Raw genomic sequence first — 18,740 nt, 5'->3', positions numbered from 1 at the left:
ATTTTACAGTATGTAAATATACAGCTAGCTTCAGAATCACTGGTCTCTGATTTTTACTTTTTTTTTTACCTGGTGAGTAAAGTGCATTCTAATCTCTATACAAGAAAATGCATTTATTTGTAGCTTGAGCTACAAATACAAAACTACGGTACAAAAATACACAACCTAAAAGCAAAAACACATTAATATTGTGCATATGTCTAATACCAGGAGGCCTGAATTGCATCAAGTGGCTCTGAAGATTTTAAGTATGTAAACACAATACAGTTTATTTTGGATGCAGAACAGAAAACAGGAAACAACACAACTGGCCATCATCTGCAGTTATTAATTTCAGGAGAGAATCTGTCCTGTGGAGATTTACTGGTTACTGTATTTCAGTAGATTTCTAATGTAAACGGCAATGACTTTGAAGTTGAATTTTATTGTACTGTATAACAGACTCCAATATCAACGCCTTATTAACAGATCTACCTTAACTATCACAGTAGAAACTTACACTTATGCATGTGTTGCAGGAACTGTCCTAGAGCCCAAGGGAGGGTAAAAGGGATCCACGGGCATGGGAACTCTCAAACCCCTACTCTGCACCACTTGGAACAAAATACCAATTAAAACGGTCAGATAAGCACTTAACGACCAGAAGTTCGTGGGTTTTTTAATAAAAAAACGCTACTAGAATTTCAATCTCCACCTCCAAGGGCATCAGCACCAGAAGCTGGTTATCCGCGCTCGGTGGGGCGCTGGGGGCTCCAACCCTTGGCTGATATTTCGCTCTGTCTCGGCAGCAATACCCGTGCAGGCGAGGGCAGTGATTGAGAGCAGCGGCAGCGGATCCCAGGTCCCCCTTCCTCGTTCCCGGCGGTTTCCGGGAAGTCTCGCCACGCGCCCACAGCGCCCCCTGCCGGCCGCTCCGGGCATGGCGCGGCTCCCCTCGGAGCCTCCCCATTGGACGGCGCTCCGCGCGCCCCCATTGGGCGAGCCCCGGGAAGGGGCGGTGCCACCTCCCAACACGTGAGCGCGGGCGGCGCGCGCCTCCCTCCCTCTGGCGCCCGCCTGGAGCCCCCTGGCGGGCGGCGGCCGCGCGGCTCGGGCGGGCCGGCAATGGAGGGGAGCGGCGGGGGGGACCCGGCCCCGGCCCCGGGAGAGGAGGAGGAGGAGGAGGAGGAGGAGGGCGAGGGCTGCGAGGGGCTTTGGGAGCTGCCGGTGGAGCGCTGCGAGAGGCGGCCCGAGTGCGGGCGCTGCAGGTGACGGGGGCGCGGGGCCGCGCCGAGGCCCCGGGGCGGGCGCGGGTCGGTGTCGCGGCGGGGCCGGAGCCGCCCCCGGGGACACCCGCACCGAGCGGGTCGGTGTCAGCGGGGGCCCGCCCGCCCAGCAGCGCCTGTGGCATCGCACAGTCACAGATGGGCCGGGCTGGGGGGCACCACGGAGGGCATGTGGTCCCACCTCCCCGCTCCAGCAGGGTCATCCCAGAGCACGTGGCACGGGATTGTGTCCACATGGCCCTTGGACATCCCTAGTGAGGGAGACTCCACAGCTTCTCTGGGCAGTCTGTTCCAGTGGAGAGCAAAGAAATTCTTTCTCATGTTTAGGTGGAACTTCCTGTGCATCAGTTTCTGCACATTGCCTCTTGTCCTGAAGGCATCGTGTCCTGAGAGCATGTGCGCACCTCGTGCGTAACAAAATCATGACATGAAGTAACTTTGTTATGGAGGGGAATGACGGAGTGTGGCAGGGAATATATAGAGGCTCGGCAGGGAGTGCTACGCCTTTTCTCTGTACGAACACACCTGAAGAGCAAAAGGTGAGGTGTGAGGGGGAAGGTGTGTCACCCCAGTGCCACGCAGAGACTTCAGTAGGGCCGGGCAGTCCTTGGTGCTTTGTGAAAAGAAAACGAGAAACTAGCCTTATCTAACAACTTTACAGCTAATTTTGAAATCCATTCAAGCACCGGGGCATGGAGGGGTTAATACAACTTGTTGTGAATTCGGGTATCTTTCTAAAACAGGCAGTCATTTCTGGTGTTATGGAAATATCTCGTAACCTGATTTTATATCTTTGTACATATGTCCTTTTATTAGAGTGAGTGGCAGGATGTCAGATGTTCCTTCACTGTGCATAACAGCCAAAGGAAGATTCCCAGCACCTACACTGATTTCTTCTGTTTCTGTTAATTGGTGAAACAAGTAGAAAGGCATGTAATTTTGCTAAAGTGTCAGAGTTCAGAAGCTTATTTTTGGTAAGATTCCTGTATATAAATTGTCATTAAAAAAATATGTGCCATGCAAGTCATAATATTTTTAAGCATTCACTGTTGAAAAAAGTAGTCATAGGCAGTAGTTGAAGCCCAAAGAACAGATGCAGGACACTTGCTTTTTGCTGCCCTTTTTTTTTCTCCAGCGATTTGTAGCTGAAATAACTTCTTGAACTGGGTATGGTGTTGTGTGTGTTTGTATGCCGCAGTATACATAGGGGTTTTTTGTTTTTTGGTTTTTTGTTTTTTTTTTTTTTTTTGTTGTGAATTTTTCCAGTCCCCCTTGAACCCATATAAAGTTCTTGTGTCAGCAACATCAGGCTGGCAGGAAGACACCCCAAGCCCCAGAGCGGGGGGGAATTACCTTTTGGTTTATTTTTGTTATGATTTCTACCTTCCTCTTCTCCACATAGTATATAAGATATGAGTGAGCCAGCCACATTTATACCTTGGCTAATGTTCTTCTGCTTATAGGACCATTCCTCACGCTATGGCTGCTTAGCTTCCTTGTAACCTTTTGGTAAGGGACTTTGGGAAGTATTTTGGAAAGCCAAAGTTGATTTTGACAACTACAGCACCCTCACCGCTGTATTTATTGACTCTTTTGAAGCAGGATTTCCTTTTGCAAAAGCCATGCCAATTCTTCTTCTACTTTTTGTAAGGGTCCACTAACCATATTTTTAATTGTAGCTTCTGTTCACACAAACAGTTTTATTTGTTGAAGATTTTTATTTTTTATTTTTAGTTGTTTTCTGCTTGCCATTTCTAGTCCTGACATGTCAAGAAAGCACTGAATGAGAGTTAACCCACTGTCATTCCTTACGGAGGTGTTTAACCTTGAGCTCTTTCAAAATACCAATAGTGTACTGTTCATTACTGTTGAGTTTTTTCTGTCATTGTGTTTCACGACCTCTACCCTAGTTCCTTCAATTTTGGACAGATTCCCTAGTCAGTCACCTTCGGAAATGGTTTCTAAATAGACTTTCATGGTAAATCTGATGGAAAGTATTTACTCAGCTCCTCAATACCATGTAGTAGTTGGCTTTCTGAAGAGCTGTGAATGAATTACACCTGCTGTGAAGAGCATGGGTACAATGAGCACAGACACTGAAGGAAATGTAGGGGCAGAAAAACCAAGGAGGATGAGAAGTCAACAGAGTTGCTTACTTTTTAAGAAAAAAAGAGAGTGGCATTTTTTAATTGAAGTTTTGGTGGAGGTGACTACGCACGAGTAAATTGTGCACACAGTGTATTTTTGCAGTGTATCTTCTCCATTCTCTTCCTCAAGAATATAACTAAATTATGCTTTTCAATAAGCATGACATTCTGTGGCATGACTTGGAGTAGAAGTGCAGAAGTGCTGAGTAGAGTAAGGCTGTGACTTAGGGTACAGCATGGGAAGAAATGTTATCCTATTGGTTGGGGCCAGGTATGTTTGTCTGACTCACTCGTTTCCTAAACTGTAGATTTTTACTGTTAGCGCCTTAATAAATGTGACTTAGTTGTTGTGATGATCTGAATTCAATACAAAAGCATGGAAGAATGGGTTCTCTTTATGGTGGTTCCTCATGGGGACCGACTTCAGGTTCTGACTTTTTTAAAAGTATGGCAAGACACCTGATTGACAATTTTTTTAAACAAGTACTTTGGCAGTCAAAATGTCAATAGAAATGTGGGAGTATAGTAGATAAGTTTTCATTTTGGATAATATGAGTGACTTCAGTGTCCTGAAGGAACAGAATGTTTCTAACTATTAAGTATTTGAGAGTTTCTATTGCCTGTGATGGTTGTGGAGAAAATGCAACTATTTGAAATAGCTTATGGTGGAGAATTTGAGTGAAATAAGATAATGAGATTTTACATTTTGAAGGTGTTTGTGTGTAAGTGCCAGTTTAAAAAAAAAAAGTGTAAAATTACCCTGCTTGTAGTTGGTGTTTGAGATGGCAAACAGCCGATGCAAGTGAAGTATATGCAGTTGACTTTATGCTGTTTTATTCTTGAGGATACAATTTAATACATACTCTGTCTGCCAAAACCAAAAGGTCGGTGGTGATAAACTTTGAATTGATAACTTCTTAAGGCTTTCATAGCTGACTATGTGCTTTCAGAAGTTAAAACCCCATACCCAAACATTTAAATAGGAGAATACGCTTAATATAGTTTCCTAGCTGCTGTTAACTTGAAAACCAAAATGAGGCAGGCCCCACAACTGAAGTAATGTAGGACAACAATTTGATTTTGTGGTGTGACACTGAGAACAATATAACATTTTGAAACAGTGTCCTTCTGTGGGTCAGATTTCACTGTTTTCTAGATACATTGCGTGCAGTTAAGGAAAGAACCTTTTGGTAGTACAAGAGCCTTAAACAAGAGCCTTAATGATTTCTTGCCACAGATCTTGATTGTGCATATGCAGAATTTTATCGTAGTAGGAGAACTTCTGGGAAATGTTTTCAGGAGAAATTAAGATTTTAAACTGAATATAATTTATGATCTCTGGGGATTCCTAGGTCTCCTGTATGCCATCACAGATCCCCACTGGAAACAGTCCTCTCTGTTTGCAGGACTGAGTTATGTTGTAAAGTTAGGATAATAAAAATTGGTGTGTTCTCAGGGTCTCTATGATATATGCTGCTGTACTGTATTTGTATTTTAAGGGGAGGGGAAGAGAAGGAATAACTTTAATCCTTTAATACAAATGTTTCCTTTACCTATATCTGAAATATTACGGATATTCTGCTGAATCTGGGTACTGTCTGAGGGCTCTTGATAGCATTGGTAAATTGATAATGACATAAGATGACAGAGTGCTGCTTCATACTTTGAGGAAAAATGTAACGTTCTTACATAAGTGTCACATATTTGTTAATAATTCTGTTAAATCATATAAAGATTGAGTCTGAAGAAGCAATGTGGGCTTTTTTCAACACAATAAATAAATGCAGTTGCTTTATAGCACAGTGCTATGGTATTTAGGTGCAAATGTGAATTATGAATATTAATTAGCATACATTAGCAGTGCCTGTTGCAAGAAAATAGCTTCATAGTCTTTGATTTCTTTTATGTTCTTAGAAATGAACTTTAAAGGCATTTATTTTCACTGCTCTAAGTTGATTGCAGTTTTTCAATCCCTGAAAGTATTGATTTGTAATCAATAAATAAATAAACTTCTTATGTAACTGAAACTATATTTTCCTGTGGGTCTTTGACTTGTAAGAGGTGACTTTTAGTTCTGTAGGATATTTTTCTAAAAGGTTTCATGCATTTCATATTCTGTTTGCATTGAAAAAAAGGAAAAAAATTGCACAAGATTAAGTGACAGGCATCAGTTGATTGAGTTTTATTGTTCCAGGTTCTTAAGTGGTGTATCAAATGCATTTTTTTTAAAATGTTATTGGCCCTTTTAAAGACTGCTAAATCAGAGGAATATTTTTTCTGAATTTACTCATTTCCAGTGTAGTTAAATGCACAGAGTGGGTTTACAATTGCCTGTATCTGAGAATCTGCATATCAAACCTGCATGTTTTACGTGGATAAATAAGGTGATTCTGCAGAGTTTAGAAGGAGCTAAATTTGTGCATCATCAGGAGACAGAAAGGATGAGGTGGAACAGATGAAACAGTTCACGTCTTAATTTATCAGCGACTAAAACCAAGGTTGTACCAGTAATTATTTTCCTTCACTGGGAGAGGTGGGTTCAGTGTGTCACTGGAAGGAATCTTGCAGGATTTCAGGAGGGAGTGACTCTGTCTCATAATTTGGTATTAAGTGGTTCCATAGAGTGTACTGGTGCCTGAGGTTGTTCTTCCTCCTATGCAGGACTTTGCTGAAATTTCATGAAATTCCTTCCAGCCTGTCAAGGTCTGTCCTACCAGATGCCAATATTCCCTGGTAAGGTTCTTCTGGATGTTCCAATGGGGAAAGATTGAAAGTTTAATAGAAGATATCTGCTGTTACATGAATTTTAATTTAGCAGTATACTAAAATCATAATAGAGTTACAATATGGCAGTTGCAGTCTACAGAGGATATTGAATCATCATAGAACTGTGATTACTGGTATCTATATGCTAGCTATCACTGTGCTTCTTAAATTACTGGAAAGGAGTGCATGGGTTGAACCCAGCTTGAGTTCATTGCTCTTTTCAGAGCTCATTTGGCATTTGCTCAGCTTTTGTACTGTGCTGAGCCACATAAATACTTTCTCCATGCTAGTCTGGCTGGATCAGGGAGATAATAATCTCTGTGGATTTTCTTAGGGGAGACCATTTAGACAAACAGTTGACCCATATAGCAGTTTATCTAAAGCAAAGTCCCTCTTCCAGTCCCCTTTGTATTGAAATAAGTCCAGCTTCCTTTGTGATAACACTGGTGATTTTCCTACATTGTTTCCTGAAACACCTTTTCTTGAAGGGTTCATTTATCATCGGTTGCACCTCTGATGGCAGCACAGCTGTGTACTTGCTACTCTGTTGGCTGTGATCTTGCTAAGGGTGCACTCTGTCCCATCATCCAGGTCAGTAATGAAGGGGTTAAGTAGTGTTTGCCCCAATATCAATACCTGGAATACTCCACTAGCAGCTTGCCTCCAACTGGACTTTGTCCCTCTGGTCCTGCCTGCAGCACCCAGCTGTTGTATCAGTTCTCCTCCCTGCCAATTTATCTAAGTGGTACTTGATCAGCTTGTCTAGGAGGATGTTATGGGAGGCTGACACTGTCAGAAGGATTACTGCAGCTGAGGTAAACAACATCCACTGATTTCCCCTCATCCCCCAAGGCAGTCATCTCACTGTAGTAGATCCATCTGACTACTGTCAATACCCTTTTTTCTCCCATGTACTGGGAAATGGTTTCAATGGGGATTTTCTTCACTGCCTTTCCAGGGACTGATGTGAGGTTGACTGAACCTGTCGTTTCCTGGATCTTCTTGAAGACAGGAGTGACATTTGCTTTGTTTCACACTTCAGCAACCTCTCTTGTTACCTGGACATAATCTAAATTGGCCTTACAAACAGCACCAACCAACTCCCTTACCATGCATGAATGCTGCAGGAGGGATCCACCACTGGCCACGGCTGAGCCCTTCAGTGATGGTGGTAGCCTTGGAAGTGACACAACTCCATTCAGAAGCTAGGGAAGAGGGGAATACCTAGCAGGGAAACAATGGGGAGAGGAATTATTTTAAAAGGGTTATCTTCAACTGTTGCTGTTAACAGCAAAGTTGGCTAAATTGTTCTGTGTTTTGCAGCGTAGCTGAAGGAATCTGAAATGATTTATCTTGATAGATTTTTGGCCAATGGAAATGAATTTTATTTCTTGTAACTTTTTCATTTATTCCTTTTCAAAAAATACAGTACACTTGCAGTTCTGTTGTACCCTTGTGTAAGCCCAGTAATTACATGCATAGGTTTTCCAAAGTGTCATCCAGACCTGGGGACAGAATTTCCTTAATTGGAATGAGGCTTATGTAAGCTGCTTTCAACACAGATAAGCCTGATAAAATAGTTATGGGCCTTTTCACCTATAGGTTGAATTTTTTCAAAAAATAACTAGAAGTATTTGGCAAAGATTTCTCATCTTACTGTGAATGTAAAATAAGTGTTTATTCCTGTTGTTGGGTGATTTTTATATAAATAAGTTAATATCTAAGGGTAGAGATGTAAATATGTATCCATTTTCATTAGCATAGGTATATAGACAGTTGAGAAAGTAAGAGAGACCTTGGTGTAGATGAGATGTCTGACCCTTCTCTGGGGCTTTTTCAGCCCCATAGCAAATGCGAATGGCAAGAAGGGCTCTGTTCCCATGACTGTATTCTTTTTTGATACTTGATTTATACATTCTTAGCCAGCTTGGATGCAATAAAAAAGATTAAGATGTAACTTGTTTGAAATTGATGAACAGGATATAGATAACATGTACCACATTTTAAGAAGAGAAGCTAAGTGGAAAAATTACCAAGCATTATTTTTGAAGTTCAGTGCCTCTTATAGTCTTAACATACGTTTATTAATGTTGCTTTAAATGATTGTTAGTTGTACAGTAAATTCTGTGTCTTCTCTTGGTTAGAGTTATAAATATAAAGCTAACATTGTTAAATTTTGGTCTGCATGTAGCAGTTACTGTATGTGCAGTAGTTTCTCATGCTGCTCTTTCTTTAGCCTGTATTAGCAGTAATGGGTGGTACCAGAACTGTTGGTGAATTAAAAATTTTGTGACTTCAATGTTACTTATTTCTGTTGGGCTAAATTTCAGAGGTATTTATTAATTTCTTATTATGTTGTGTTCAGATTAATGACTAGAGAACTTTTTAGGCCGCTTATTTTGTGCCTCAGCTGACTTGGTTAGCATGCATTTTGATCTGGCATTAAAAAAAAGGAAAAAGAAATATGACTGGCCACATAGTTTTGATTATAGAGAACTATAGGCTAATAGAAACACAACCAGAGACAAGAACTGCAGCAGAGAATAATCTTGTTAATTAAAGCAACTCTAGTACCTTTGATTGGCTTTTCTGTAATTACACGAAGTGCAACTTTGCCTTGGGGATGGTAGTGTATTATAAGGGAAGCCAAAGATGTTTCAACATTGATCAAGCCTTCCCAATTTAATCATAAAGAATACTAAAAATACCAGTGGTTGCTTTACAAGAATTGCCGTTGATTTTTATTAACACAACACCAAGCAAAAACCTAAAAAGAGGAACTTTACTTTTCACTCTATGGGGGTTAGAAAATTGGGTGAGAGCTGAAGACTGTTATCCGTGTACCCAAATAAAAGTTGGTTTAAGTGCAGCAAATCCAGTGATTTTTCATGTGGTTTCTGAGGCTTACATCTGATATTGGCATAGGTGAATTTCACCTGCAGTGCTATCTCCTTTTGAGAAGCGCCAACTCTGACATATCTTAGCGTTGTTTATGATGTAAAAGTACTGCAGAGCTTGTCTTAACCTCCTGTGACTAATGTGGTCTTCAGTCAGATTCTTTTCAGTTACCCTGTTTTTTTTTCTTATTCTTTTGGTTTTGCCTCAGTCTGAGTTTCTCTTTTTGAAAGAAACAAGCTTTCCTGTGATTTCAGGTGCACTGCTCAAACCTCCTTCCCTTCTTGAAACTGTATGCCTAGAATGTCTTAGGTGTTTGGTTTTTTTCCTGACTACCCTGAGGCTGAATTATCAGGGTGATTTGACTTCGTCCACCAGTTTTTTTGGTTGTCTCTCATTTATGTTTTTTTTTGTTTGTTTTTATTTTCCATTTCAGCTGTGGAAAGTGGTTGTTGGAGTCTTTTCTCTTCCTTATAGTGACTGTATTTCATTTCACCATCTGATCTGCCATCCAGATTTAGCCTTTGCAATGCACCTGTGTGTCATATTCTTGTTTCTTTAAAGTCAAACAGTGTTCTGAGCAGGGGATGCAGTTTTCACTTGGCACTGTTGTAGCTTTACCAGAGTTGTACTTTCGCTTCACAAGCTCTGCTGAAATGTTTTTCATCAGTCTGTAATGCTTTTTTCTTGGAACAAATAATCCAACTTCAGACTCCTGGATGTGTCAGTGTAGTAGTTGCATAGCTCTCCTTTGGCTTCTAAGACTTAGTCCTCAGCTATTTTTTTCTCCATCTTTCTACATAGCATTTATGAGTTACACTGATGATGGCTAGAATTTATGATAAGAATTTCTTTTTAAATTCATGTCCTCAGTTCCTAAATCTGTTGAGCATATCAATATTGAAAACTTGCAAACTGTCTGTAACAGGTGATTTTTATTTAATCTCAAGTTTATCTCCTTATGAATGTCCACCTGTATTAGCTTAGTCACATGAAGGGGAATATATCCTTACTGTATTGAATTTTTGTCTTACTGAGCTGTGTAAAAATGGATCAAATAAGTCCTGGCTCTTCTGACACAACAGTAGCAGATAGTAGATTATCTATGCTGTAAAATTAACATGAATTTTTCTTACCTAATGAGTAGTTGAATACTTACTGTGGCTCATCTTTATTTCTTTCTACATGTTTTTCTTAATCGTTGATATATTCATAACTGATAATACAATTTTTGAGAGCTTTTTTGGCCTTTTTTCTTTTTTAAGCAGTCAGTCAACCAAAAGGTAAGAAATGTTAAATAAAATTGAGTGTGGATGCTTCTTACATTTTAGAAAGATCACCTTTAAATGCACACTTGTATGAATTAACAGCATCTGCTTATACACCCTTACAATATTGGGTATAAAATTTTTTTTTCTTATGGTATCATAAAGTAGGCATTCTTCTCTATATTTCTGTTAGTACCAGCACTTCAACATTACTATTTATTTCAGAAGTCCAGTTTAATGAATTTGAAAATAGGTGAATTGTGCACTAGGGAGATAATAAATGAATCAAATTGGAATGAATGTGAAATATTCAAGAATTCTGTATTTTGATGCTAATATCAGATACTGGAGAGAAAATACACCTTACCCAAAAAGCACCTAGAGTTTATAGGCTTATTAAGGAAGCCAAACAGTCTGAGGAAATCCACTCCCAAAAAAGTTAATTGGAGATAAGTCTAGTTTTGATAACACATATTTCTAATGACTATAAAATGGTAAATCAAATGGGTGGTAGTTTATAAAGAAGGATTCTCAAAAAAAGGTGATTTGGGGGTTCTTATGGTTTGTTATGCGTATGGAACAATAGTAGTGATCCACTTCAGTTTTATAATGTGTGGAATTTTTTTTTCCTTATAGTTCTGAATTCAGTATTACACTTGAGCAATTCGGGAATAAGCCCTTTAATTTTTTTCTCTGTGTTTATTAGAATTTGATTCAGAAACTTTAGAAACTCTCTTTATTAGAGTTTTCATCAAATGAAGTTTTAAGCCTGTAAAATCCTTAGACTTTAAATGTGTTTTGCTATCTTTAATAGAAGGGCGTGTTAATTGTACCCTCTAATAGGGAATTTCTTCATTAAAATAACAAATGTGCTGATTCTCTTGGAGATCTATGTCAAATTCTTCATGAACATCTAAGTTCTTTTAACAACGGTAATATATGAGAAAGCAAGCAGCTAATGCAGTACATTAAGTAGATTTTAAGTGCCTTTTAGAATATACCATCTTCAAGTAGGTTAAAAGAAAACCCACAGTGTACAACAAGCCTACTTATATGTATAGCCCCTTCATGCCTGACAAAACTGAAGCAGGGATGCTGGTGAATGTGTTTTAAACTCAAGTAGTTTTAAAGGGATCTAGACACCTAAATACCTTAAAGATGAAAGCTTAAAACTGGTTTAGTAATATTTTTGATGTTTATAATGTTACAGTGGATATAATCTGTCAAACCCTGTTGAGTTAGTTATCTTTTAATATAATTTTGCTATGAGCTACTGCTTTGGTTTCGTATTCAGTTCCTGTTTGCAAGTGCAGATTATGTAGCTGTTTGGAGAGGAGTCAGAGGAGAAATTTAGTAAGGGCAGTATCAGAGGACTAAAGTCATGTGCCACTAAAACAAGTGGGCGTAGGGTGCAGGAGTGCCCACCTTCTTTGACAGACTCATTAATGGATTTAACAGTATCTAACCATGATGACAGCTTTTGGAGCAGGGGTGGTTACATTTGTCTGAGTGGATAGGAATACTAAGGGAACGTTTGGCAGTTTTCTACAATATCCTGGTAGTCAAGCTGGGAAGATACAGACTGGATGAATAGGTCTACAAAACCAACAAAGAGAGCTGCCTGGGCTGTTGACCTCAAACAGTTGACAGTTCAAAGTAGGAGAGGTTTTCGTGGGGGTTTATGCTGTGTGCAAAGCTGTTGAACATGCTCCTGGTGCCCAGGTTGGCAGGGTGAAGACTTAGCCAGCAGGTGAAGCCGGGTGGACGGAGCAATTGCTGTACTGCTGTAGGTTAGAGGTGCCACTCAGAGAGACGTTGACATCTGTCTAGTCATGAGGAAACTCCTGAAACTCAGCACATTCAAAGCTCTGTGCCCATGGCTGAACGAACCCATGCAGCACTGTCAGCGAAGGAACCACCCTGCAGCAAAGATGGGCAGCAGGCTGAGCAGGGACCGGCAGCATCCCCTAGTGGGAGAAGATGTCAAGTGTATCCTGTCTGTTAACGAGAGTGTAGCTGTGTTTCAGCTTCAGAAAAAATGAATCGTGCTTTGTGAGAGGGGTTAAATGCTCGTTGCCTGGTGAGCCTCTACTCTTAGAAGGCTCAGATCAGGTGGTTCAAGTCCTTTGAAATTAGTCCTGCTTTCAGTCCAAATCTGTCCAATTCTGAGTTATTTTATGAGTCCTTTTATGACTTTGTACTACTGTGTTCTGCTTAAGTTAATACCAGTGACCTTTCAGATCAAGCAATGCTGTTTTCCTCAGTGTAAAATCTTGACTGTTGTGGTCCTTCTTATTCCTGTCAGTCTCTTAATGAGGTACTTGGGTGCAGTCTAACCTTGTTTTTATTAAGTTTTACAAACATGCTTGTTAAATATACTTCATTAGTTATAAAAATAGTGTTTTCAAGTTACGTAAGAAAGTTTCATCTATGCGGTGGACTTCTAGCTTTCTTATTTAAAAGCAAGCATTATTGTAAGGTATTATTCTCAAGACATGCAGCCTGCAAAGTGCCTTGAGTGGTACAAATCAATATGGTTCTGAGGTTTGATGTGGTGACTGCTATATTCAGCATTTGAAAAGCACTTGTGCTTAATGGATTACCTACCTTAAAAGCAGCATCTTCCAGTATCCCCGAAAAGCTTTAGAATGGCTTAATGAACTTGATGCCTGGTTAAATAAATGAAATATTCTGTATTCAGTAAAAATCAACATGTTTTGATGAAATATAATAACCTTTTACAGTTAAATAGCAGGTATAATGTTTTAAAATACATTATTATGTTGTATTATACCAGGAAACCAGTTGACTGCTTTTTAAAAATATTGGTGCTAGAGCAAAAACCAGTGTGTTCAACAAAAGTGCTGCTATTCAGAAAAAGGACACTAGAGTGTAGTGTAGCATTTATAGTGCTCTTACAGTGAAGCAGCATCATGAAGGCTTCTGAACAGAACACTGTTTGCAAACTGCCTTTTTGCATAGGGTGTTATAATGTTAAGTTACACTGAAGTTTTCTGAATGTATAAACACAACTCTATTCTTCTACCATCTGTGGCAGAAGTTGATAATACACTAGAATGCTTCAATTGAAAATTTAACCATTTTCCTCATAGTTATTAGGAAATACTGGAAGCTTTGTTAGCTGTATTTTTGTTTACATTCAGTTGAAGATAAACTAGAGAGGATCTTTCTTGTAAGAAGAGTATGTACTCTTTAAAGAAGTTTTGTCTGATAGAAGGTATCTACTTTTATGTTAATGCTAAATATAATTTACAATGAGCATTCTGTTGTCTATTCTGTTTTACCATAACAAAATTAGAGCAATACCTTAATTTAACTGATTTTTTAAAAATTATTTTTTATTTCTGAAAAAAAAAAGCTAAAATTCATAACTGTAAGTGACAGGATATGACATTGTGGCATGGACTGAGAAACACAAGAACTTCTTCTTTTAACTTCTGAGAGATGCCTGGGTACTGAGCCTGCTTTCATTAAAAATCAGTTGAAGAATTCACTTGACTTCACTTGGTGCAGAACTTTTTTTTTAAACTCACTTTTCTCGTCTGCTTGCTTCAAACTTGGATCCAGACTTGTTTTATCATTAATGAATAAAGTATACATGTCAATAGGCTCCATCTTTAAACTGCTAAATAAGGTGAAATTGCATAGGGAGACCTAAATTTCAGATTTTAAAAGGCCTGTTGCTTTTGCGGAGTTAAAAAGGTTGGTTTTCTTGAAACGTGGTCAGTGTTTTTGGAACAAGAGAATTCTATGCATGTAACTTAAACTAACTTAAAATGAAAACTGAAAAAAAAATATAAACTGGGACATGGAAATATAGTGTTAGAAGTTTTTATTTTTGCATAAGTTCTTGCAGTGTTACCCTTAATGACAAGTTGTAATCATGCTTTTTTTTTAATCAAGAAACCAGCAATAACAAAACAAAAATGCAGGAAGCTTTTAAGTAATTTAACTTTAGATTTTTTAGGCTGCATTTACACTGCTTCAGTTGCTGTTCGAACCACTGAGTGCAGATGAAATGTACTGTCAGCATCTCCTGCTTGCAGTGTCTTAATCCCTCAGTTTCTCAAGCTGCCTTTCCCCACTGCAGGGTTCGTTATGACCCTTTATTGCGCAAGAGGTGTTAAGAGCCTGCATTCCCTCGCATCGAGGTACCAGACTGAGAAGGAGAGGGGAAGAAGGACTGTTTAGCCACAGTTTCTGGTCTTCCATGGAGAGGCTCTGGGGGCAGGCTTGCAAGGGGCTAGCAAGTCTACCAGACCCAAGATGCTGACTCTGTATTGTTGGAAATCTTTATTTTTCTTTTTCGTTCTTGGATTGGTGGGTTCCTCTCTCCCCTGGGAAATTCTGAGCTTTTCTACAAGTCACTTTGGTTACAGAATTTTCCTGCTTTGTCTTCCCTTGTGATAGCCTCTTAGCTTCTGAAACAGATTGGGAATTATAGAGCTGGCAATGTAGAACTTCACTTTAACTTCTTAATGTCTCAGTGGCTCACTTTAAATGCCATTACTGCTTCACGTTCTTCAACAAATTTAAAGCTCTGCTAACTGTCTGGCATCAGGCTTGTCAGACTGCCAGCTATTTTGCCAGACTGTAGAGCCAAGATGCATGAAAATGTCAACAATCTCAGGCTCATTAATTTTTGGCTTTCCTGGCCTTTCTGTAATGACTGCAGTGCTGCATAAGCTAAATGCTGATTTTTTTAACTTACTCCTATTAGTTACAGTGGAAACCACAGCCAACTTTAATGGAAACATTTGAAATAGTTGAAAGAGTGTTCTCCTATTGATTTGTTAATTTAAGTTGTTTACAAGGAAAGCAGCCTGCCAAAGTCTCCTTACATGTAATAAGTTCAAAAGATTATGCAGGGTGAATATTTTATTCCTTTCTTCTTTGTACCTTTTCTCTTTTAAAGCACTAGAAGATATTTGTTGTTTTGAATATGTTCTGTTTAACCTTGTAAAGCTGCCATGAACATTCCAGGCTAAAAAAATCCCCAAACTTACTTGTTTTTCCTTTATTTATGATTTAACTGGTCAGGCAAAAAGGTTATTTGCCTTGGGAAATGGACACATGAGAACACTGCACAACTAAAAAACCTTTAATAAGGTCTATGCTGCTTTTGCCCACATTTCGGAAATATACTGATTTTTGTCTGTTTACCTTCAGCATGAAAATATGTGAAAGAAGATTCAGTGAAGATAGCTCACATGTGGAGCATTCATACAGAAGCTGTGCTAATGAATATACTAATTTTGTTGGGTAACCTGTTGCTTTTTGTTATAGTGTCAATCTCTAAAGAATGTCCAAACTAATTGAAAATACTCCTAATATAATTGCTTGTCACTTTAATGTTACCAACTTCTTCATAAAAGCCACTTCATCCCTAAGTGGTAATTTTCTAGAAACAACACAATAGCAGTGTGCTGCTGCTACTCCTGCTATTACTGATGGTGATGGTAATAAAATCTGTTGTACTATTTACTTAGTGTTTCAAACTACTGTGAAGAATATGGTAATGCAAAATAGAAGGGAAGTTTGGAATGATGCATAAGCTAACAAATAGCTGAAGGATTTTTTTCTTCACTAATTTTAGATATTTTTACAAATACACATATTCTAAAGAGAGAGATATATATGTATGTATGTTTACTTACTTGCCGAATTACAGCACTAACTGATGTAATTTTCCAAAAGATAGGAGGGTTGTCCCTAACGAGAACTCAGTACTTGTCATGAACTAAGTGACTTTCCATCCCTTACCTCTGGAATGTTGCCTGTTTTGTCCAATGTTAGTCTTAAATCTAGGAAGAATTAAATCTTGTAGTCTTTGTAAGTAAGGCTTTTCGAATGTTTTGCTACAGTTGTTCAAAAGCAGACCAGCTGAACTTTGACTGAAAATCATTACAAGTTGATCATTGCTTGGTGCTGAAAAAGAAATGAGTTGAGATGTAAATCCATTTCTGGGGGCTGGATGTCAACAACAGAAAACTCCAAGCTGAAAATCAGCAGTAACACAACATCTTTGAAGGCTTACGTTGTGGGTACTTCTTATGGTTTTGCTTTTTCAGACAGATATGTCACTTTTTTTCCCAGTAAGAGCTCAGGACATAATCCCTGAAATGTATTGGATTGCTTTGAAAGTAAATGTTAAAGTGGGACCACATATAGTCTATGATCTTGTTTTGAACACTTACCTTGCCAAGCTTTATTTTCTCCTGCTGAGACTAGGAGCTGGATAATGGTGTATTGCCTTTTTTTTTTTTAAGTTTTTTTGTTTGTTTGGTTTGGTTTTGTTTTTAGATCTGTGGCTCACCAACATGTTCGTATCGTTGTTCACTAGCAGTAAAACCTGCACTCATGCATAGGGTACTGAGGAAGACTGAAAGACCTGAGAGCTGCTTGGCATAGCCTGACAGCTTGTATTGTTTTAAGTAGTGATTGTGCCAGTAAACCATGCTCAGAACAAACCCAAGGTTTGTGTGCTGAAGAGCTGAGCGATGAATAACAGGTGCCTGGGAGTCAGCATAAGTACAGGGCACTTGTAGAGTGGTATTTTGTGGCTGATAGGAATAGTGGTTCTGTGATTTTCTGAACTAAAAAGCATATCTTCATGCTTTATTAACGTTTTATTGCTGTGAACTTCTCCCCCCCTCCCCTCCATCCTGTGATACATGTTCATGGAACAGATGTAAATAGTGTTTGTTTTTGAACTTGGTCTCTGCTGGTATTGCTTGATACTTCTACCAATTAACTACCTTATTCTTTGTTTGGGTTTTCTGAAGTCCAGTGGTCTGGGCAGAGGCCCAGGATTATTTCAAATTTACAAGAAGGCAACAGTTTTCAAATGGAAGGAGAAATCTTCATTGAATATGATGGAAAACATAATCAGGGTTTTGATCAGGAGGCCATAATGCTGAGAGCAGAAAAGAAAATGGCAAGGGATGTATGTTCTCACCATAGAATGTAGGAGCAGGAGAACTGCTGAGAGGTGGTGCCATGGGTATCTGAATGCTAGGAAATTTTTCTGTGATCTCTTAGCTGCTCATTAGTAGTGTATGTCTTGTTGAGAGGCAGGGAGATGACTCTGTCTCCCTCTCCCCTTTCAGAACATCTTTCTGTACCTCTTTTTGTACCTCTTCTCTGGCATATCTCTGACCCCTTACTATTGCTGCACTCCTCGCTCATGATAGTTTCAGTGGAATACTAGATCAGTTCAAAGGCGGTTTTTGTCTAAAAATATTGTATTGCTTTTTGGATGGCTCTGCTCTATATCATGCCTCTTTATACTGTGGCCAGGCTTGCTGTGTTGATAGTGCCTTGTGGCAAGAAGAAGTGTACTCTGCTAACTTAACTATGTTATGTTGACTGTACAACAACTAGAAAAGTCTCCTGGAAATGATCTTGTTGAATACAGTGGTAACCTGTATTCAATCGGTCAATTTTATGGTCATGTTGGTTTGGAAATTTGTGCCACTGCCTTGATTGTTTTCTGATACAAAATGCTAAACTTAAACTGGTATATTTTAATGAATTTGATATTTATTGCTGCAGTGGCTTTTTCTGGAACTAGATAGAAAAGTTTTGGAACTTGTAACAGAATACATTGCAAGTTTGAATTGTAATGTCTTTAAATTGAGAGTAGGTTTAACTTAGATAATAGAAAGTAGGTTTAAATTAGATATTAGGAAGAAATTCCTTGCTATAAGGGTGGTGAGGCACTGGAACAGTTGTTCCAGAGAAGCTGTGGATGACCCATCCCTGGAAGCATTCAGGGCCAGGATGGGTCTTTGAAGAACCTTATCTACTGGATGGTGTCCCTTCCCAGGGCAAGAGGTATGGAGTGAGATGATCTTGAGAAACCCTTTCAACTCAGGCCATTCTGCTGTTGATCTAGTCTGATAATGCCCTAAATGCATGTTTGTAGGAGGATGCTTTTTGTTTCTGCCTGGCACTCTGAAGCAGGGAAAGGAGGAGCCTGATATTGATATGATATTACATGGAGTCCTGACATTCAAACTCAGTACCAGTAGCTCACTAGCACAGTTCACATTCACTGTGCATTGGAAAATGATCTGCAAAACGCAGAGACACCAAGTGACTCCATAGCTCTCTCATGATACTATGAGAGACATGATAGAACTTTTTATATGAATTAGAACAATATTCTAGATTTCTGAACAGTTGAGTTACTTTATTTCTGTGTTAGATTGCTTGAAGCTGCTGTCCCTAACTGTATTGAAAAGGTAATAAAAGCTTTTGTGCAGGATAATTGTAAAATTTCTTAAAATAGTTACCTCTTTACATCTAAAGGCAGTTTGTTTGTGAAGTAATTGATTCATATTGTCAGGTAACGTGGAAACAAGTTTTCTTGTATT

The 18,740-nt window shown here is 39.0% G+C and overlaps 1 protein-coding gene across 2 annotated transcripts in view; it reads left to right on the top strand.

Annotated features, from left to right (window-relative positions):
- Window positions 1-1,451: 1,451 nt before the first annotated feature.
- The window catches only part of DTWD2 (DTW domain containing 2), a 77,280-nt gene continuing 59,991 nt past the window's right edge, over window positions 1,452-18,740 (top strand). The window contains exon 1 of one of the 2 annotated variants that reach the window (XM_032676003.1): window positions 1,452-1,804. In XM_032676003.1, coding sequence (XP_032531894.1) covers window positions 1,719-1,804 — 86 coding nt within the window. In that variant the 5' untranslated portion in view covers window positions 1,452-1,718. Of the gene's footprint in view, window positions 1,805-6,883; window positions 6,994-18,740 lie in introns of those variants that run through there. The other variant, XM_032676005.1, reaches the window with a different exon arrangement.

The sequence above is a fragment of the Chiroxiphia lanceolata genome, chromosome Z (genome assembly GCF_009829145.1).
Source record: "Chiroxiphia lanceolata isolate bChiLan1 chromosome Z, bChiLan1.pri, whole genome shotgun sequence".
NCBI classification, from domain to species: Eukaryota; Metazoa; Chordata; class Aves; order Passeriformes; family Pipridae; genus Chiroxiphia; species Chiroxiphia lanceolata.
Note: the sequence above shows the minus strand (reverse complement) of the source record. Positions and strands in the feature narration are given on the sequence as shown.